Genomic DNA, 21,913 nt, shown 5'->3' on the forward strand with positions numbered 1-21,913 from the left:
GATCCCTGTAGTCTCACAACTGAGGTGAGGCTGACTGATGCCCAGGCTAGCCTTGAACTCCTAAACATTTCAATTCCAGTTCTTTTTGAGGTGCTGAGATGGAACCCAAGACAACATTCAATCAGGGAACCACACTCAGAGCTCTTTGAAGGGAAAAACCTAGATCACCCTCTACCTGGCATGCGACCCGTGGCTTATTCCAGTCTCCCCGGTGGCTCTCAGGCTGCTTCTGTTCCTTCTCCTGAGCAGACAGACCTCCTCGCCAGGACCCTGCCAGTCATCTGGCTGTTCTTGTCATTCCTAGGCCAGAAATGGTACCAGATGCCCTGTAACTGTAGTTACAGACAGTTGGGAGATGCCATGCGGGTGCTGAGACCTGGTCCTCTAGAAGAGCAGTCTGTGCTCTTAGTGCCTGAGCCACCTCTCTAGTCCCCCCTGGGCCTTTTTAAACCTTCAGATAAATGAAGAGGAAGAGAGACCCTAAGACATTGAAAGCCCTGGCTTCTCCTGGTTCTCTGGAGACAGGCAGCAGGTCATGAGCTAGAACCCATGCTACATCACAAGCTTGCTTCATACTCAGCACAGAGCCTAGAGCGCATCCTTGTGGGACGTTTAACCCACTTTAAATAACCTGTAAATCCACCCAGGAAGCAGGCAGGCAGCACTTGGCCACCAGGTTCAGGGCAGGCTTTCTCTTCCCTTCCACTTTCCCTCCCCACTTACTCTGGCTGGATTGGGGGATGGGGTCATGGGAAGATACTGGTTGAAACTTGGGCTCTGTATACCAACCTCTCATATCATGCCAATCACAAAACCCCTGGATCTATGGTAAGATCTCAGGGGCACGTCTGTTTCCAGCCCGAGGGCTGCTGGGAACTTCTGAAATTTCCTACATGAGTTGGGGAAAAGGCTTGCCAATTTAATTTCCTTTGGAGAAAGGGTTGCACGGATCCCCCTAGTGGACAAGTAAGATGCCTCACTCCCTACACTCCTGTGTGTGGTGGGATCATACACACACACAGACACACACACACACACACACACACACACACACACACACACACACGGTTTGCTCAGTTTCTACATCTATTCTCTGCCAGAATCCTCACCACAACCTTGAAGTCCCGTCTTGCTCTGCTCTTGTCATATGCTCAATGAGAGGATGGGGCTGGCCAAACGCAGCCAGGACTGGACCAGAGAATTGCCATCTGTCCAGCAGCCCACCACCACACTTGTTCTTAGATTTGGCCAGTGACCATCTGCTTGCTTGGCCTGTGACCCGGCACTCCCTAGCCTTGTGGCAAAAGCGGTCAGAGGTTTCCATCCTTTGCAAAGATCAGTCTTGCGTTGAATATTTCTGATGGCTTCCCCACATCTCCTCACCACCGCCATTGTTCCTACCGACATTTATTTTATTTCACTGAGACGAGCATAATGGCTTGAGTGAAAATGCCCCCCTAGGTTCCTAGGGAGTGGCACTATTTGAAACGATTAGGAGGTGTGGCCTTGTTGGAGGAAGTGTGTCATTGGAGGTGGGCTTTGAGGTTTCGGAAGCTCAAGCCAGGCCAAGTCTCTCTGACTGTTCCTGATGCCTCCCAATCCTGATGTAGAACTCTCAGCTCCTCTCCAGCCCCACGTCTACCTGCATGCCACCTCCTTTCCTGCCACGACGACAATGGACTAAACCTCTGAACGTAAGCCAGCACCAGTTAAATGTTTCCCTTTGTAAGAGTTGCTGTGGTCCTGGTGTCTCTTCACAGCAATAGAAACTCTAAGTAAGATACCAGGTACTGGCCTGCCAAGGCTTGTTATGTAGATCAGGCTGGCCTCAAACTCAAGAGACCCACCTGCCTGTCTCTGCCTCCCAAGCCCTGGGATTAAAGGTGTGAGCCACCACTCCCAGCTTCCAGGCTGCTTCTAATAGCAGCTCCAGTGATCCCAAGCAAGGTCATGCTCTCCTTTGAAGTGTGGATGCCAGAGTCCGTCGGTGACCCGGTGGCCAATTCTCCCTCATCCCCTTCCTCCTCCCTCTTACCTCTCCAGCCATAAGGACTCCTTACTCCTCTGCCCTCTCTCCCCCGTCAGGGCCTTTTCACAGTCTCCTTCCTCCGCTCTTCCCACATATGCGGCTGGCTCTCTCGCTTCCCTTTTAGTCACAGGGAAGGCATCACTGGCCTCCCTGTCTAAAATCTCATTTCCTCCTCGGCACTTTCTGCTCCATTCCTGCCTTGGTCTCCCCCTTGCACAGCACTGTCTAGCACACTGTGTGTTCTGTTCTACGCCCTGGCTTTACTGTGCAGTTGTTTCCTCAGAGTGTAAGCTCCAAAAGGGCCAGGACTGCAGTCTGATCTGCTCAGGGCGTGGCTCCATGTCTGACTCAGACGCCCTCTCTGTGCCTGGACGATGAACAAAGGGGTGAAACGGTGGCCTTGTTTAGTACTGGCCTCGAGGTGGGCACTTGTCAGGTCCCCCCAGCAGGTGGGGGCTTCTCCACCTGCTCTACCTTGTTTCTCCTGGAAACATCTCCATTCTTCTCTCCTTGGTCACCAACACATCTCTCCTTTCTCCCTGCCTCCTTCTCCCTACGCTGCCACAGGGGGAGTGTCAGTAGCATTTAAGAAAGGGCTCAGGAAGTCAAGAAGACTCAGAGCATCAAGACACCTGCTGCCACGGCTGATAACTTGATTTCAGTCCCCGGAACCCACATGCTAGGAGGAGAAAACCAACTCCCTGAAGTTGCCCTCCAGCTTCAACATGTACACAAATACATACATACATACATACATACATACATACCCATCATACATACATACATACATACCCATCATACATACATACATACATACCCATCATACATACATACATACATCAATGTTTTTAAAACATATTTGAAAGAAGAAAGCTTTCCAACAGGAAGCCAACTGCAAGGTCCCGATCACTGTTTTCCTGGGGAAACTGAGGCCCAGGCCGGGGGGGGGAGGCTTAGATTTAATCTTTTAGAGTGGCAACAGGACTATGCCAGGTACCTTCATGTGTTCTAGCCAGGGGGTGGTGCAAATTCAGCTGCCTTCACAGTGCCTTACTAAATAAACACTCTGAAGAATGGCGGCCCCAAAGCATGCCTGGAGGCCTCCTACACAGCAGTCCTTGGTGGTTAGTCTAACAGGGACAGCCTTCTTAGAGACTGACCACTGAGGAGCCCATTGCAGAAGCCTGGACTCTTTGGCCTCAGAGGATGATGGGAAACTCTACAGTGTTGACCAGCATACCTCCAACTCCATTGCACATAGCCAAAGGGATGTCTCCTGAGCAGAAGGTGGCCAACTCTGCAGCTTGTTAATTCAGAAATCTGCTCCCAAGAACTCTGAGCTGGAGGCCAGCCCTGCCCCTCGCTCCCCAGTTTTCAAACTCACTTGATATATCCTCCACTTTGGTTCAAATAAGCTAGACCGATGGGGGTTTTGTTGTTGTTTTATTTTGTTTGTTTGTTGTTGTTTTGAGACAATGTTGTACTGTGTAGCACTAGCTGACCTGGGACTCACTAAGATCCACCTGCTTCTGCCTCCTGAGTGCTGGGATTAGAGGCCTCAGATAACTCAGTCTGGGATGTGTGCTATGGTCCAAAGTTTCAGAGCTCTGTGGATGACTACACAGCCTGTGTGAGCATCCAGGCTTGAGCCCACCCCCGCCCCACCACTGAACATTGCTCCTGCCCTGGGGTAGCTCTGAGAGGGATCTGGATGGCAGAGTCTAAGACCGGAATTATTGACACCGTGAGGAAGAATGAACAGCAAGAAGTGGGTGTATCCCACACCTTCCTTTCAGAAGGAAACCCCAAAGGATTGTGCAAGGATGTAGCACCGCAGGAAAGGAGGTTGTGAGTCCATCAGGCCAGAATGGGATGGATGGGAGCCTGGAAGCCCCTTCTTGCTAGGGGGGAACCAGAGGAACCACAGCAGCTGAGGGACTTTAAGGCCCTGATCTCCGACTTCCTTTTTTAACCCTGACTCTGAGGAAAGACATAAGCCTCCCCTCACCCCCCACTCCAGGCCCCAGCCTGTGTCTAGTACCTGTCTCAGCACCTGGTCCCCAGCCACCTCAGAGGAAGGTAATTTATGTGTGTACAGCTCTCTCCTGCAGACTGCGGGCTCTCCGTGGGCAGGAACCGTATCTGATTCATCTCTACTCCCCAGTCCTACCCCCTGCAAGCTGGGGGCAGGAAAGGTGTACAAAATTGAGTGTGTTTCTCCAGGTGCGGTGGGGCTCTGGGCTTTGGAGTTCCCAGCCCACAGTGAAGCCACACATGGCAGTAGTAATTGCAGAGGTAAATCTTGTCTGGTCTCCTCGCAGACACTTGGGGAGGCATTCCATAAATATGTCAGCAGCAGCATTAAACTTTGATGCAGGCAGTGCAGGTCGGGACTAGCACTGTGACTTCCCAGCAAGGTATTACACCTTCACCTCAATCTCATTAGTCAGCCCAGATGCTCAGGAAAAGCCCCAGCCTCAACAGTAGAGTGGACTGCTGGCTCTGACGGACAGGCCAGGTCAAGGCCACAGGAAGGTACATTTGCTTTGGGCTGGCACTGGGCTGGCACCAGGCTGAATGGAATCCCTGTAGAACCTGGGAATGTGCTGGGACATTACAGCGTCTCTGACTTGGAGTGGCCTGGGACAATGTTTTGAGACTAGGAGCTGGTGCTAGGGACCAGGATCTTGGTGACAGGGACTGTGGACAAGGTCTTTACAGTCAGCCTAAAAGAAATTGTCTATTTTCAAAGCATAAACAACTAAAGAGAAGGGTTGGAATATCATTAAGCAAGCAAAGAGTCGCTGGCTCAGGGTCCAGGTCCGGGAGTGTCCCCAGGGCCACCAGTGTCATCCTGCATATACCTTACTGTTGCCCGCGGTGGGAAACTGAGGCTAAGATGATCTGAAGGGTAAACTGGAAGAGGCAGGTGATGAGGAGCCCTGGTTTTCCGTACAAGCAAGAATCTTGGACACTAGTTGACACGTGAGAGGAACATCTGAAATGTGTTTTAATATTGTATTTTGTTAATTCTTTGAGAATTTCTTACATACAAAGTATTTCAATCATATTTATCCCCTCTCCCCCCCCCTAATTCCCCCCAGATCCACCCTGCACTCCTCACCCCTTTTCCAACTCCATGTCTTCTTCTTTTTGTTTTTAACAACCCACCAAGTGCAATTCGTATAGTCATAGATGTGGGGCCGTCTACGGGAGCAGGGCAGACCCACCAGGACCACACCCTTAAAGAAAGCCAACTCTTCTCCCAGAAGCAGTCAGCATCTACCTCCTCTGTAGGGATGGGGGCTTCCGTGCCTCCCCCCGCTTCCCGCTACAGTGCCGACTGGCTTGGTCTTGTGCAGGCAGTCACATGCCGTGAGTTCCTGTGCAGTGGTCCTGTCATGTCCAGAAGATGCTGTTTCGCTCCACTCCTCCCTGACCTCTGGCTCTTAGAATCTTTCTGTCCCCTCTCTTGAGCCTTGGAGGGACGGAACGTGGTGTAGATGTCTCATTGGTGGCTAAGTACTCCACAAACACTCCTTTCCTGTACTTTGAACAGTTGCAGGTTTTTGTGTTAACCATCTGGAGAATTTTATCTTTCAATGAGTCACGCAAAGTACCCAGTTTCACATCAAATAGCCGCTTACATTTGCGTCACGTTTGTTAATTCACAAAGAACTTTCAAGTGTGTCAGTATTACTTGGACCCAGGAGTGCTGGGATAACAGCAGTGTGGCACCTCAGATTCAGTTGCATTGACTTTTCCAGTGCCATTCAAATGAGTGCAGAGGCTTTGGGCAGGCCTGGTGGTGGCCTCTCAGTTATTAACAGAGAGGCAGCCACTGTTCTCTTAGACTATGCAGAAAACTGGACACACCTTTCTGTCATTAATTCTAAGCCCATGCCCTCCGCTGACATCCGTGTGCCTTTGATACAGAAGTTCTCACAGGTCTGGGACTTGGACTCATTCTGCTGAGGGTATCGACCTCTGAGAGAAAGGCCACTGTGAATGGTGAAATAAAGGCCGTCACTAGTACGTGGACCTAACAGTAAAGATGTAGCCACAAATCAGAGATGGCAGATGAGTTTCCCTAAGTTCATGTGTGGGTTCAGGAGTCTCGAAACTTTGAGGGTTAGAGGAACCGTGTGACTCTTTCTTTCTAACTCTTGAGCTGCCCTGAGTGTGTTCTCACAGTGAGTACGTATGAGTCCAGCATGGACCTGTGACATTGTTAGACACCTCCATGGATATGTGGGTGGGTTTTCTTGATAGCTCCTATAGTTTAGATCTGGAGGGATTCCCCAGCCTGGTGCTATTGACAGGTAATTGAGCCTGTAAGAGGTGGGGCCTATGGGAGTTCTTTCAGTCATCGGGACATTGAGGTGGATTCTAGGCACAGATCTTTCCTCTGTCCCCTTTCTGTTTCCTGGCTGTGAGGTGAACAGCTCTGCTCTCTCATGTCTTCCCTGTGATAGACTCCCCTGTCACAAACTTCAAACCAATGGGTTTTGAAACCTCAAAACCATGAGCCAAAATAAACCTGTTTCCTCTTCAAGTCACCTCACATCTTTGTTATAGCAAGTGACAGACCGCACCTCAGTGTCATCCCATCTGAGCTTTGGAACCTGGGGCCTGGAAGAGTAAGCCCAAGCACAGGGGCTCCTAGGAATATTTTGTGACCGCTGTAGGCCACTCTTAATGCCCACAGTCAGCACAGATGGACAGGATATGTGTTAGGGCTACAGGGTTGGTTCCCAGAGTCAGTCTCGAGGAGCCACAGACTCCATGTCAGGGAAGGCCAAAGCGGTTCACAGTGACCCTGAGTCTGCAGAAATACAGTGATGGGCCTAGGGCTGGGGACCCAGGAGACAGAGGAGGAACTCTCACTAACGGAGGGTTGTCCAGAAGGGCTTGCTGAAGGAGACGCCATTTGAGCTGGGTCTCGATGAGTCGGGCATGGGACACGAAGCTGAAAGGAAGGCAGAGCGTGGGTTGAAGAAAATGACACACTCAGATGGAGATGGAACGTGGCTTGTGGCCAGGGGCAGTGAAGGGTGGCTGGAAGGCCCATCGTTAGCCGATCCTGAAGGGCCTTGATCAGCCTACATGAGGCAGCTTGGGAGTTCACCCTCATCAGTGGGAGGCCTGCGGAAACACCCTGCTGAGGTGTGGAGGGCTCCAGGCCCCCCTGTCCCATATCCATACCCATAAAAATCTAGTACTATCTGCCACCATGTATATTGTCTTGCCCATTGTTTGCTTAAATTGGGGCATAATGGATCAGAATTTTGGAATGAGACTGCAACAAGAAAGCAGATTTACACTGGACCAGAACAATTCGAAATGTTCTGCGGCATAAGTTTCAAATGGGTAATGCCTACTGGCAAAGAAAGAGAGGGACCAGGCCTCAGGGAACAAGACAGTGACCTACATTGCTTGTTCTATGGCTCATATACATTTATGCCTTTGAAACTTAGAGTTATTCCTCGATCTAAGTCAGTGTACATAGGACTATGCAGCTCAAGGCTCCATTCTTGCATGTGACGGCGCCCTCATGGGTCCAGTCTGGGTGTCCCATGGCCTAAGGTAGAGGTGCTATAATGCAGCCATGAGTCCCCGGGTCAGGAAGATCACACGACTGCCTGTGACTGGCCGGTAGCAGAAGGAGTGCTCACACAGGTCTCTGCAACTCTCTGGCACTGCTGTGGACGCCAGCACAAGAGTCCATTGTGCATTCTCTCTCATGCCCACCCTCTCTGTCGGTTTTTCTCTTCCCTCGGCAGTTCTGAAGGAAAGCCTGAGCCGGTAGGAGAAGAGGTTTTTCCCAGTGGTGAATCGATGGGCTCCGGGCAGGGCTGTCTGGGTTGACAGGCTGACCTTTCCTGAGCTTGGGTTTTTGCCTCCCTGTTGGAGCCCAGGAAGGTCTTGCTGTGGAGAGGGAGGACAAGCATCCCTTGGCCTGTGAAGGGCCAGGCTGGAAGCTGAATTCAGGGAAGACAGGAAAGAGAAACCTCTTGGAGGTTATTTGCATATGTGCCACTTCACAGATGAGAAAACTGAGACTTGCTAAGAAATAAGTTGTTTATTGGTCACTCAGAAAGACTTTGACAGGGCTCTGTCAAATGCACACCTATGCAGACATTGTACCTATGTATATGTTGTACATATTGCTGTGTATTCATACATGTGTGTGCATATGTGCATAAATCCTGTCTATATGTAAGATGTATGTTAAGTAACATAATGATGCATAGGCTGCCTGTATCTGTGTCATGTCCTCATTTTGATCACTGTGGTCACAGACAGTTCCCAATGGCAACAGCCCAGGTAATTGCTGATCCCTGATCCACCACTCGTCACATGATTCTACATGACCACTGGGAGGAGCTCCTTTCAGACCTCCTTTCAGAGCTCCTTTCAGACCTCTTCTCCTCCTCCCTCCTCCTCGTCCTCCTCCTGCTGCCCAAATTCTCTCCAAGCCCAGCTTGACTCCTTCAGAAGCAGAAGTTGACTGCGAAGTCACTTTGAAAGACTTTCCATATGTTAATTGCAGTCGGCCAAGGTCTGGAGAGGAGGTGGGAGTCCACCATCTGCAGACAGGTCGGCCCCCAGCGAGCTCGCAAATCCCCATCATCTGGCAGGTGTCGTTTTGGGTTAATTAAGAGCTATGCAGAGCCTGTTTGCCTGTCACTTCTGAGAATTTTAGGAAACTTTGACTTTCTCGCCATCTCTGGGTTTTGAGCGAAGGGGAAAGATGAAAACACCCATAATGCTGTAGCCGCAGGTTTCCCAGGCAGCGGCATCAGGACATTTTATCGCAGCCAGCTCCCCCACCCCAACTCAATTATCATGAGAGTGTGATGCTTCTCATTTGGAAGGCTGTGATGTTTGGGGGAATCCCACATCTTTCTAAATGTTCTGTTTGTTTTCTTTTTGGTTTTGTTGTTTACTTTTGACAGTACTGCCATGGCAACAGGGCACTCTGGCCCTCCCACTCTTAGCCCTCTTACTCTGTTTCCAGACAGTCTCTCACTATGTTGCACAGACTGGCCTTGACTTCTCTCTGTGGTGCAGACCCCGAAATTGCTATCCTCTTGTTTCTCAGCCTCTGGAGTGGCTGGGATGACAGGTCTGCACAAGCAGGCTCAACTTGTAGCTACATTCCTTAAACCTCTAAGAGAAGAACCCTTCCCTAACTTAGTCTGCTTAGTGACTTCAATGGAACCCGGGTGGCCAACAGAAGCCTCCTTCAGTGACCAGAGCCCCGGTCATCACGGTTAACCTGGGAGCATATGATGTTATATCCGCACTGCTGGGTACTCAGCCTTCTCTGTTGGGCAATGCTAATGTTCTAGAAGTTACCAGAGCTGAACATGGGTAACACTGTCCATGTATTTGTCAAATGAAAGCATTAGTTCACCCATATTCATTGGTTTCATTACATGCAAACTTTGTATCCATAGGGAAAACGTGTTTGTTACATCACTTACCAGCTTTAGTTCATGATATGCACGCTGGAATACTTAACGGAAAATGTACTGATGTTGGAAACTTACTTAAAAAATGCAAAAATGATAAGTGGCAGACGGGAGTAATACAGAGATACAGCACAGACAAGCCTAAGATAACTAAGGACGAAAAGAGGATGTCCTCTGAAGTTCTATGGACTGCTGTGCTGGGGAAGGGGTCTGGGGTGGACCCCCTCGTCTGTGCTGGGGAAGGGGTCTGGGGTGGACCTCCTCTTCTGTGCTGGGGAAGGGGTCTGGGGTGGACCTCCTCTTCTGTGCTGGGGAAGGGGTCTGGGGTGGACCCCCTCTTCCCTGTCTAGCGTTTTCTCTATCAGTCATGAACAGAAGGTTGCAATCCAGCTCCACCCCTTCAAACTTGGGTCTGTAAAGATGGTTTATAGCCATCATGCTACTTTACCTTCTCCACGAGCCTAGGAAGTTCAGACTTCTTCCCTTCCCTTCCCTTCCCTTCCCTTCCCTTCCCTTCCCTTCCCTTCCCTTCCCTTCCCTTCCCTTCCCTTCCCTTCCCTTCCCTTCCCTTCCCTTCCCTTCCCTTCCCTTCCCTCCCACTTAAGAGAGGAAGAAACTGAACCTCAAGGGAGTAAATCCATACGCCCTCGGCCACACAGCTTGGTCTGCAGCCTGGGTCCATATGACATCACAGGTCACTTTCTTCTTTAAAAGGTTTTCTTTTCCTTTATGTGTATGTCTGTGTATCTGTGTATGCATATGCCACCTGTGTGTGGGTGCCCTCACAGGCTAGAAGAATCTACAGGAGCCGCAGTTACAGGCAGTTGTGAACTGCCTGATGTAGGTACTGGGAGCTGAACTCTGGAAGAGCAAACATTCTTTCCCTGAAGGCTCTTTCTACCTTCTTCTCCATGGTAGGCAGGCAAGAGCAGGCTGCAGGCAGGGCGTGGCCTCGGGCTGCTGCCCTCTGACCTGTTGATACAGCTAGAATCCCATCCTGGGCCACCACTGGCCAACCCTATCCTGCCTTTGTTCACAAGGTGCCTCCAGGGGCCAAACCACTCCTTTCTGGCTGCTCCCCTTAGCACCTCAACCACAAGCAAGATGGAACCAGGCCCTTGTTTCCTACCTCATAGAAAACCACAGTTTTTTGCCATGTTGTCCTGGCTTCTTCCCCACACTTCCTGTGCTCTGTGATCTACACCTGTCCTTTGACCACACCCCGTCATCACAACTCCATCGGCCACACAAAGATGGCACCGAGGCATCTCCTCTGACTTCCGTGTCTGGGGAAAACACCAACTCGTCTTGGGATGTTGTCTTACTGTGCTTTCTGTCGCTATAACAAAATACCTGAGTCTGGGTAATTTATAACGAAGGGAAGTTTATCTTGGCTCAATGCCCTGGAGGTTGGGAAGCATAAGGGCATAGCAGCGGCATCTAGCCGTGGAGGAAAGCTGAAGAGTAAGGACACACAGAGACAAGCAGGAAACTTTGAATTTGCTTTCTACAGTCCACTCCCCTGAGAAGAACCTAAGTTCCTCTCTGAATGACCTCATCACCTCATAAAAGCCACCCTCAAAATAGTCACATGACATTCAAGTTTCTCCATGAATTTTGGAGAAGGCATCCATGTGCAAACCACAGCAGTGAATGGCAAGCTTTATGAATGCATGGGAGATGAATAGGGGGTGAGTTTCACTCCTACCAGGACACCTTAAAGCTGGATCTAGGACTCCCAAGTGCTCACTCACACACACACACACACACACACACACACACACACACACACACACACACACACGATGTACTCACACACATGCATGCACTCACACACACACTCACGTACATGCATGCACTCACACTCACACACACACTCACACATGCATGCACTCACACACACACTCACACACATGCATGCACTCACACACTCACACACACTCACACACACACTCACACACATGCATGCACTCACACACACACTCACATTCCATATGGGTCATGTGCATCTTCATGTCCCTCCATTCAGGCCCTTCCGTCTTCTCATGCACAGCCCCTCAGCTCTCCCTACTTTGACCCCTAAACCCAGATCCTGGCTTCCTTTTGCATATCTAAGAACTCAGTGAAAGCTGTGAAATCCTACTAGAGCCTGGTTCCGATCTGTTAGAGGGGGCTTTTCCTCATTTTCCTTCAGTAATACCGTGTCCTGCTTCTCTCCGGACCTGTGATGCATGTGCTCCCCTTAGTCCGTTTTCTGTTGCTATAACTGAATGCCACAGACTCTAGTTTATACAGAGAGGCTTGACTCAGCTCACGGCTCTGAGGACTGGCAAGTTCGGTCAGGTAGCTATAGCTAGTGAAGCTGTCCTTGCTAGGGGGGGACCCTATTGAGTTCAGAGGTGTTTCAGGACCTCATATGGCCACAGAATCCCCAGTTCAGGTTTCTCTGTTTGTTAAGACACAATTCCATGGTGTTAATGCCCTCCCCCATGACTTCTGATATTTTTAATTCCTCCCTCAAAGCCCCACCTCCAAAAGTCAAGTCATGCTTCTATGGAGATGAATGTCACTTGACTCTTGTGTGGACACATTCAAACCATAAATAGTGCTTTCTCCAGTCTGTACCGAAGATGAGGAGACAGCTCAGAGAGGTTCAGCCACATGACCAAGGCCACACAGACATTGAGAAGTGCTGATGGTTGACAAGCTTTCAGCCCTCCTCAGGAGTGCTGCAGTGGGGTTCTCCCTTGTGCTCCTAGGGCACCGTGTGGGGCTCAGCTTGCATGCTAATTACAGGCCCTCTTCTGCATGGGGCCCCTCCTCGGGATCACTCCCCTAGCCAGGATGGAGAAGGCATGGCACTGGATTCTGTTCAAGAGTTCTTAGGTGATTCCAGGCGTCACTCTAGGCGGTAGCCAAACCTACACACACATATAAACACACACACACACACACACACACACACACACACACACACACACACACACACATATATATATATATCAGATATTTACATTACGGTTCATAGCAGTAAAATTACAGTTATGAATTAGGAACAAGATGGTTTATGGTGGGGGTCACCACAACATGAGCTGTATTACAGAGTCTCAGCATTAGGAAGGTTGAGAACATTTGTTCTGCTCTGACCTTTGACAAATGAGGAAACAGAGACCCAGGGTGGGAAAACAATGTCTTAAAAACAAGCAAGTTCAGGGCCAGCAGACAGAAGCCTGGCCTTAGGGTTGTGTTCTAGCCCTCATGAGAACACTGAGGATATTTTGTATCTGAAATGCAGTTTTATGAATGTTGTGAGCATCACAGCGTACCTGGGAGGTTGGTGAGATTCTGGATGTAGAGGAGGACTTGGTGACTGATGGAGGAGTGTGTCACCATGGCTGACATGTTGAGCCTTCTTTGGAACTTTACAAGTACCACATGACCTTTGAAATTGTCCCATTTTACATAGGAGGAAACTGAGGCACAGAGGAGTTGAGTGACCCATTGAGAGTTCCAGAACTTTGAAGAGGCAGGCTCAGGATTTGAACCCGTGAAGTCTGGCCCCATATCCTCTCCCTTGTGCCAAATCGGTCAAGGGCCATGGTATTCACCTGGTCAGTCTGCTGTCCCGCACCCAGCTTCGGCATTGGGAGGACCAGATCTGTGGAGAGCTTCCATGGCAGTGAGACCCTGGCTTCTCCACTCTGTACACTCTACTAGCTTACTATACTGCAATTCAGATGACCAGGCACCACTGCAGAGGTCCCAAGAGGTGGCTGGACAGCCTCTGTGTCAGCCTCACGTCCCTGAGATAACCAAGCTCCCCTTACCAAGAATATACTGGTCTAACGGGGCCTGTCACAGGACAAGGACCCAGGCACCCACCTCACCCTGACTCTGAGCGCACCACTTGGGGGTCCTGGTGGGGTTGTTTCCTCCTGGACACAGGACACTGTGGTGAGCAACGAATCAGAAATTGCTTTACACCTTAGCCCATAGCAGGTCCCTGGCTGCTGAGGTAGTGGTGGCTAGTCGTGAGGTAGCTAGAGAAGTAGTGGTGGCCAGTGTCCAAGTGGCAGGTCCACTCTGTGAAGTGTCCCTGGTTGACCTAGGAGCTTCATTCATTCATTCACCCACTCGCTCACTCGCTCACTCACTTAACAATTAGTCATCCATGCATGCTAGATGGATGCCAAGCCTTGCGATGAAGCTTGGGATCGAGACATAAACAGACAAAACTCTGTCCCCAAGGAGTTTTCAGCCTCGTGGAAGAGACAGATAATTAGCAAGATGAGCATGGTGAACAAGACAGGTTGGGATGTGATAAGCTCTGTGGGATAAACCATGGCAGGACAGGAGGTTGGGCTGGTCAGGGAAAGCATCCCAGGGAGGGCTTCTCCTGCGTGGAGCCCAGAAAGCGAGCAGGAGAGGGCCTCCCGGACTCTGTGCCATGGGATACCAGTGTCTGCCGGAGACAGGGCATTATGGGGGACACAGACCTGCAGGAACAGACTGTCGGCCCAAGGTGAGGCGAGGAGACACTAGGGGATCATACGGGACCTCTGCGCCAGTGGAGAGGCAGGAAAGGGTGCCTCCTGGAAGCCACGCGCTGCTTCTGACTTAGGCTCACTTCTGTCGCATGTGGAAGTTGCTTATGCACCTTTGCAGGTGTCCAGGGGCCCATGCCAACTCCCTCCAGCTGAGTGGTCCTGAGACTCCCATTGGGACTGGAGCTCAGAGAGGCTTCCTGGAAGAGGTGGTCTGGCAGTAGGAGATACGGTGCTAATCAGAGATAGACCATGCACAGCACTACCAGGATGTCCCTCTTATGGGGCAGTGTAGATGCGTGGATCGAGTCTTGATCCAAGCGTCTACAGGGCAGTTCATGGTGCCAGAATCTTGGGGACAGTGTGGCCTGGCCCCCAATCCAGACTTCCCTATCTCCACATTCCTCCCCCAACCTGCTTCCCAAAGAGGAGAAGGAATAGGGGGGAAGGGGGAGGAGGGGGAGGAGGGGGAGGCGCTGTAGCACTGATGGGTATGCCCAGGCCGGGCTGTGCGGCCCAGCTCTGTCACCACTCTCTCCCTCTGTATGCCGGAACCTGACACCCTGACCACTGAGGCATAAAAAACAGAGAATTGGAAGGCGCAGCCTGTCAGGCTGGGAGTGGCCCCAGGAGAGGCCTGAGCAGGAGTGTGTGTGTGTGTGTGTGTGTGTGTGTGTGTGTGTGTGTGTGTGTGTGTGTGCAGGCTCTGCCTGTGCTTGCCTATGGGGTGGGAGGAGGACTAGTCTCTTCCAGAGCCTCTTGCCCTTTGGCCTTGGTGCGTTCCCTTTAGGGGATCACGGAGTCATGCTTGGCCGAGGGTCGTCTCTCAGGACCATGTAGCTCCTGTCATCTCCAGCAGGAGGGGCCTTACTTGGGGTTTTAAAAAGCCATTCAATGCCCCACTGGTTTTCCGTGCCCTGCTCCGAAGCCTCTGCTAGACACACCAGGCTCTCAGACACTCAGTGTGGAGGCCTGAGAACCCAGTCTGCCCTCTGCGGCCCCATCTATAGGAGGGAGGGAGGAGGAAATGGACAGAATCTGCTGCTACATGAGTGTGGGGCAGGAACTGAAGCCGTGCCTGCGCCTAGATGGCAGAGAAGAGACTCCCTTGGGGCTGCTGCAAACCCAAGGAACAGCCAGGGGCGGGTGCAGCTCTTGAGGTGCTAAGCATCTGAGTGAATGTCCTCTGGGTCCACCCTACTCACCTTTCACCCATGCACAGCTCAGTGCCTGTCTGAGCATGCCCACAACCATGAACAACTGTCTGCTCCCCAGTATCTAGAGGACCCCAGCCCACTCCCTCTTTTGTATTTCATAAGCATTTCGCCTGTCCCTTCATGTCTGCATTCTCCAGACACAATGGGTGGCCCTGTGTCTCGTGTCCCTGTCCAGCTGGCCACCCTTGGCGCAGTCACTGTGAATTCACAGCACACACTAGAGCTGAGGTCGTGGGGAATGGAACCAACCCACACCAGGGTCCCTTCAGAGCCTCAGCCAGTGCCAATAGCCCAGCAGGCTAGGATTGAACTTGGGCAGGTGTACCAAGTGAGACCCCACCCTGCACATGATGACTCTATGACTTCCATTGCCACTGATCCAAAGTGCATTGGGGTGAAATAGACAGCTCACTACATGAAGGTATAGCCCCAATGTGGTATAATTGGTTACCAAAAGTACCTCACAGAGGAGCCGAGCACCATCGATAGTCAGTATTTGAGCTGACTTGAACCCACAACCTCTTCTGAACCTGATTTAACATTTGCCTCCCATTTGTCTCTCTTCCCACCTCCTGCAGGGAGCGAATTTTCTGGAAGCCCGTACAGCCACCCTCAGTATTCCTCCTACAATGATTCGTGGAGGTTCCCCAACCCAGGACTGCTTGGTGAGTACTGTCCTTTGGGGTCCCTAGGTCCTTGGATGACCTACTTGACCTCCTCATTGGTCGGAGTCCCTTTTGAGATCTGGCCACTGGGGTGAGATTTTGCCCCATGAGTGTGGAGTATAGGGGCTGTTATGGTGGTCTTAGGGCAGTTAGTGCCACTGTAGCTCAAGGGGGGTGGGAAAGTGAGAAAGAAAAGAAGGTAGGAAAAGTGCTTGCCCATGAGTAACTAATATTTCTTAAGAACCAGTAAATGTGGGGCTGGAGAGATGGCTCAGAGGTTCAGAGCACTGACTGTTCTTCCAGAGGACCCGGGTTCAGTTCCCAGCAACCACATGGTGGCTCACAACCACCTTGAATGAGATCTGGTGCCCTCTGCTGGCGTGTAGGCAGAAGACTGTATACATAAGAAAAAAAAAAAAAGACAGTGAATGTAAGGCAAAGCCCCTAAATAAAAGGCACTGAAAATACAAACTTGGATTGATTGGTGCTGGCTGCCTGGAAAACTGTCTCGTTAAGGACTCTGAGGCCTAGAGGTTGATTAATGATGTCTGCTATGGCCACAACCGGTGCCAGCACTATTAGGAACCAGCTGCCCTGTGGCTGTGGCTTGCCAAGGCATGCTGTGTAGGGCTCAGCTGGTGCCTAACCTTTATCCAAGACTCAGATCGGCAGAATCCATGGCTGGAACATTCTGGTCTGTGAATATCGTCAGTACATTTGTACATAGATACACAGACAGTCAGACACACACACACACACACACACACACACACACACACACACACAAAGCTAACTTTGTCCTCCAAGGTTCCAGCAAGGAGTCCTCTCCTTCGTTAACCTAACCCTACATGAAACCAGCAGATGAGTGAGTACCCACCAAAGCTGAAGTAAATTGAAACAGAGGTCCTGGATGCAGATGTCACCCCTTAGAGGCAGAAGCAGCCAATCAGCTTGCAGGTTACAATACTGATCTCACACCTGTAGTCAGCTAAAGACGGTCTACTTGGAGCAGTGTAGGGAGAGTGGGAGGGTGGAGGAGTGGTAGAGACTGCTCTGGTCTATCCGTCCACGTTAGCAAGGCCTCCTTCAGAGAGCCTGCTTGTTCCTCAGATCCTTACTTATTGCCAGACCCTAGGCCTGTGAAGCCGCAGCCTTGATTCCTTCCCCAGTCTGATTTGACTAAGACAAGCACATGGAATGGTTGCCACATTGCTCACTGCCACAGGAACTGGGCATGTGATATGGTCTTGGTGTGTCATCCGCAACTGATGTAAGGGAGAGATCCAGTCTGCCTTACAAAAGACTCTGGGACTCTCGTCAGCCCTAGTTTCCCTCCAGCTGAGTCCTGGTCCCAGTTCTATGGGGAGAATCACAGGGAGTGTCTCAGGTGAAGTCCGGGTCCTGTGGAAATGCCTTCCTAAGGTCACACGACCCAGAGCTTCTACACATGATTTCTCGGCCTAGGGAGCACAAGAACAGCAGAATTCCTGCCGAGAGGAGTCCCCATTTTGTGCTTTCCACAAGACATCCCAGAGGTTAGCAGTGACAGTCACTTCTGGGGATTTAAGGAGCACAGCAGCAGGGAGAGGGGTAGTTGTTGAGGGTAGTTGTGGAATATTCACAAACAAGGGACTTTGAACAAGGCTGAGAAGTTGGGAACACATTGCAGGGTAGTGGCATGTCCAAAGTGGTGAGGATGGGGGCCTGAGGCTTTCTGCTCAAGTCTGAGTGAAAGCCGGTCCGCAGCCCAGTGACCTCATGGCGGGGGTGAGGGAGCCTGGAGCCTGTGCTGGGTGCTGAGGCCTTTCGGGGGGACTGGAGAGAGGGGGAAGAAGCAGAATCAAAACCCGGATTATCCACAGTTGTGCCATGAAGTTCGAGTTCCAATAGGTCTTAATAAACAAAGCCCAGAGTCAGATATCAGGGGGTGAAAGCTAAAAGATCAGAAGCAGCCAGCCACTGAGAAATCCTCAGCCTGAAGAGAGACGGAGCTCCTGTCTCCTCCGCCTATATTCCTCTCTCCGCCCTGCTGTATCACTCCCCGTCTGATGTGCAGATCGCCAGACCTCTATGGCTAGCCAGCGGGTAACTCCCACCTCTGATCTTCAGGCAAGCTTTATTTGCTAGAGTATAAACAAGATACCCCTACAGTATGGGGCATGGGAAATGCTCATTTTATCCCTTCAAAAGCCCGATGGGAACCATCCTGATAGCTAGGATACAGCGGAGAAGCAGTGATCAGAAGGGCAGACTCATTCACCCCAGGCCACACACGCACAGGTATCAGACCAGGTGTCACCTTGACTCCAGAGCCTGTTTCCTCAGGCAGTGTGTGATGGGGTTCTCTCAAGCTCCCTAACTAATTCAGGCTGGACAGCTACAGCTAGGAGGAGACCTCAGGCCTCTGGAGAACCGGAGAGTCCTCAACACTCCAGCCTTGTGTGTGATAAGGACAGCAGGCTGCTTTGGAGAGCCAGGTTATTGACTTATAATTGCAAACCCACAGAATCCACTCTGGCTAATTTACACAGAAACATGTTTAGTAAAGGCCACCAGAGGTTCCCAGAATCTCCAGGCAGACTCAATAGATGGGCATGGGACCGGAGCCAGGAACACACCAGTTACCCTGCAGGGCTGCTCTGCTGTGAGCACCCCCCATTGCTGCCACCCACCGATTACACCACGGTGCAGCTTTCCCTAGGAACCTGACAACATGGGAAGCCGTTCCCCGCCACCATTCAGACATGGAGGCCTTTGACACACCTGTTCCTAGTGAATGGGGGCCCAGCCCACTTCCTTAGGCTGCTTCCTTTCCCATCAATGTCCAACAAGAGAGCCTAATAGACAGCTCTCGGGTAAAAGGCCCACGCCCTAGCAGCAAGGGAAGCCGGGAGAACGAGTCAGAGGCAGGCCTGTGGCAAGGAAAAGGGTCGACTCAAGAGGAGTGTAAACCATGTGGGGCCTACAAACCAGGCTCGAGTCCTTATCTAGATCCATCACCAGCCATCACCGTAACCTGGCCACCCACCAGCCTGGACCTCAGTTGGCTCAGAGATAAGATGAGGATGGTTACCATGGAAGCCTCTCACTCCGACCTGTGCAGGAAGCTCTTGAGGCATGGGGCTCTGAATCCATAGGGATTCTGCTTGCAAGCAGATGAAGACACTGCCTCACCTGACCACAACTTTACAGACAGCTCCACTCTGCTCCCATGCGCCTATCTTACGGGCCGGCCACAGAGTGCAGTGGATTGACCAAACGCATCCCGTGGTTCAGCCTAGAAAGACTCAGTCTAGTGATTTCTCTGATTGGGGGTGAAGGAGACCAGGAATGTGGTGACCTGTCCTGTGTTTCCTCAGGCTCAGGTGAGCTCCTGAAGGCACACAGCACAGCTCACTCTTCCCCAGTCAGATACAGCCGTGCACAGGACCCTCAGGTACCCCAGCTGGCCTCGTTGAAGCCTCCTTTACCAGCACAGCATGAGAACTGACAGTTACCTTCAGCACCCCATCGTGTGGGTTCCCCCATCCTCTGGGATCCCCCAGGCTGGTGAGGGAGTAGCAGAGGCAAGCAGGGCTGGCAGTGGGAAAGCAGGCCATGGTCAATTAGGATTAGAATAGCGGTGCCTGTGGCCGCTGTGAAGGGATTAGGGAGGGTACCAGCCCTGAGCCAGCCTGGGATGACTGTGTCAAGAGGTAAATTGATGATAATGTGAATTAGAGAGGAAAAATGACAGAAGGAAGGACAAGTTTATTCTAGATGGAGGTCTAATGGGTGCCAAGAAGACAGGGTGCTTTGTGAGGTGATGTTTTCATTTTTGTGGTAAATCAAACCCTCAGTCAAGGCTGCCACCCAGGCTGGCTAAGCCCTGAGGGGCAAACACACTGTGGGAGAGCTGGAAACCTCCCCCACGGGGCTTCTAGAGTGGCATCCCCCCTACTTCCTGCCTCTGGTGGACCACTTGTGAGGGCAGTCCCTATGATTTTCATATTCTTTTCATTTGTGAGGACAGTCCCTATGATTTTCATGTTCTTTTCATTTGTGAGGGCAGTCCCTATGATTTTCATATTATTCTTGTGCAGTCTCCAGACCTGCAGGGAATGAACCCCACCCCACCCTGTTGCTGTGGGGAGGTGACCTTGAAGGCAGCAGGAGAACGTCTTTGGGGATTCTCGGGTGTGTGATGCTTGCCTGGGCCTTCTAGAACAGCAAGGAGAGGCACCACACTATCACCGCCTGAGGCAGCACTGTCCTGAGTCAGGGGTAAGAGTGGATCAGCCTATGAGGCTGGGGTCCAGATGCTAAAGTGTCCTGCTACCCTACTGCATGCTAGCTAGCCATACGGCTTTGGCAGATAGCCTCTTCCACAAAACAGGGACAATCATAGTCCCTACCCGATAAGAGTTAATGGGTGTAAGTCCTTTAAAGAAGGGGATCATTTCCACAGCACCATCACACCCTCATTCAGGGTATCCTCACATTGCCCCACAGTGACCCCTTTTTAAAGACGAACACAGCTGAGCTCAGGGGGCCAAAGCCACTTGGTCAAGACCTTTCACTGAGACATGGTTGGGCCCATGAAGAAAACCCCTGCAGCTCAGCCCTCAGTTAGGGTATCTGGGAGAACGGTCAGGGTCGGTTTGGGTTTGAATAAGACTCCAGAATAAATCCTAGCCCATTCCTCTGGGAATTCAGCTCAACAGGCCTACCGCATGAAGACCGACTGATAGGGCCCCAACTTCTGTCTGCTGCAATAAGTCTGTCCCTCCGGTGTCAACCTTGAACTGTGCTATGGTGGATGAACCCCCTTGCCAATGACACACATCCTGGGCTCAAGGAGGTGCCAGCACTGAGGGGCTTTGTGACATGAGTGGGTTTTTATTTTGCTGAACATCATGTCCTAACCCTGTAAGATTTGAAGCTCTGGCCTCTGTGGCTCTGAGAATCCAGCCAGGCCCTTGGACCCTCAGTTTCCCAGGTCCCTGGGGAAGGATTTTAGTGTAGACAGGACTTCTACTGGATGAGAGAATGTGTCCAAACAGCAGGAAACAGTCCAGAGGCGTGAGAGGAACCCAGAGAGAACTCTGTCCTGAAGTCACAGGAAGGGCCTGTATCCAGTTCTGCACGGCCACCCCTGCTCCGTGTCCATGCCTAAACCCAGACCAATCCCACTTTCTGTCAGTGGCCGCCAGAGCTTTTCCAAAAGCCCAGCCTCCCAGGACACAAACTCATTTTTAAATTTTCTCCCAAGAGAGAATCTCTGTATGTAGACTGGCCTCCAACTCCTGGCAATCTTCTTGCCTGGGACCCCAGAGCCCTGGATTATACGTGTGAGCCAACATGCCTGGGTCAGATTCCTCTTAACTCTGAGCATCCAGCCACGTTGAAGCAGTGGATGCCCACTGTTTCTTATCCCTGCAGCCAATGAGACCAGGAAGGGAGTAAGTGAACTAGTGGATAGTTGAGCCAGCAGCCAAGGGTTTCTCCACACCTGCTTGTTCACGCAGGACCATTGTTCCTTCATGCTAGAATCCTCACTGAGTAGAGCGGCAAACTCCAGGCAAATGTCAAAAAGGTCAGAGCCCAGCCCTTGCCTGCTTAGGATTCTCTGCCCTGGAATAGGCATAAAGGAGGGTTAGGGTTAGAGGTTAGGGGTTAGGGTTAGAGTTAGGTCTAGGGTCAGGGGTTAGGGGTTAGGGTTAGGTTTAGGGTTAGGGTTAGGGTTAGGGGTTAGGGGTTAGGGTTAGGGTTAGTGTTAGGGGTTAGGGTTAGGGTTAGGGTTAGGGGTTAGGGTTAGGGTTAGGGGTTAGGGTTAGGGTTAGTGTTAGGGGTTAGGGTTAAGGGTTAAGGGTTAGGTTTAGGGGTTAGAGTTAGGTTTTGGGGTTAGGGTTAGGGTTAAGGGTTAGGGCTAGGTTTAAGTTTAGGGGTTAGGGTTAGGGGTTAGGGTTAGGGTTAGGGGTTAAGGTTAGGGTTAGGGTTA

At 51.2% G+C, this 21,913-nt stretch overlaps 1 protein-coding gene across 3 annotated transcripts in view; it reads left to right on the forward strand.

The window, feature by feature from the left end:
• Positions 1 to 21,913, forward strand: part of Pax5 (paired box 5) — a 184,965-nt gene that overhangs the window by 155,896 nt on the left and 7,156 nt on the right. For all 3 annotated transcript variants that reach the window (XM_021232295.2, XM_021232297.2, XM_005078758.3), the window contains one exon: positions 15,847 to 15,933. In XM_021232295.2, the coding sequence (XP_021087954.1) occupies positions 15,847 to 15,933 (87 nt within the window). The remainder of the gene's footprint in view (positions 1 to 15,846; positions 15,934 to 21,913) is intronic.

This window comes from Mesocricetus auratus, unplaced genomic scaffold (genome assembly GCF_017639785.1).
Source record: "Mesocricetus auratus isolate SY011 unplaced genomic scaffold, BCM_Maur_2.0 Super-Scaffold_6730, whole genome shotgun sequence".
Lineage (NCBI taxonomy): Eukaryota > Metazoa > Chordata > Mammalia > Rodentia > Cricetidae > Mesocricetus > Mesocricetus auratus.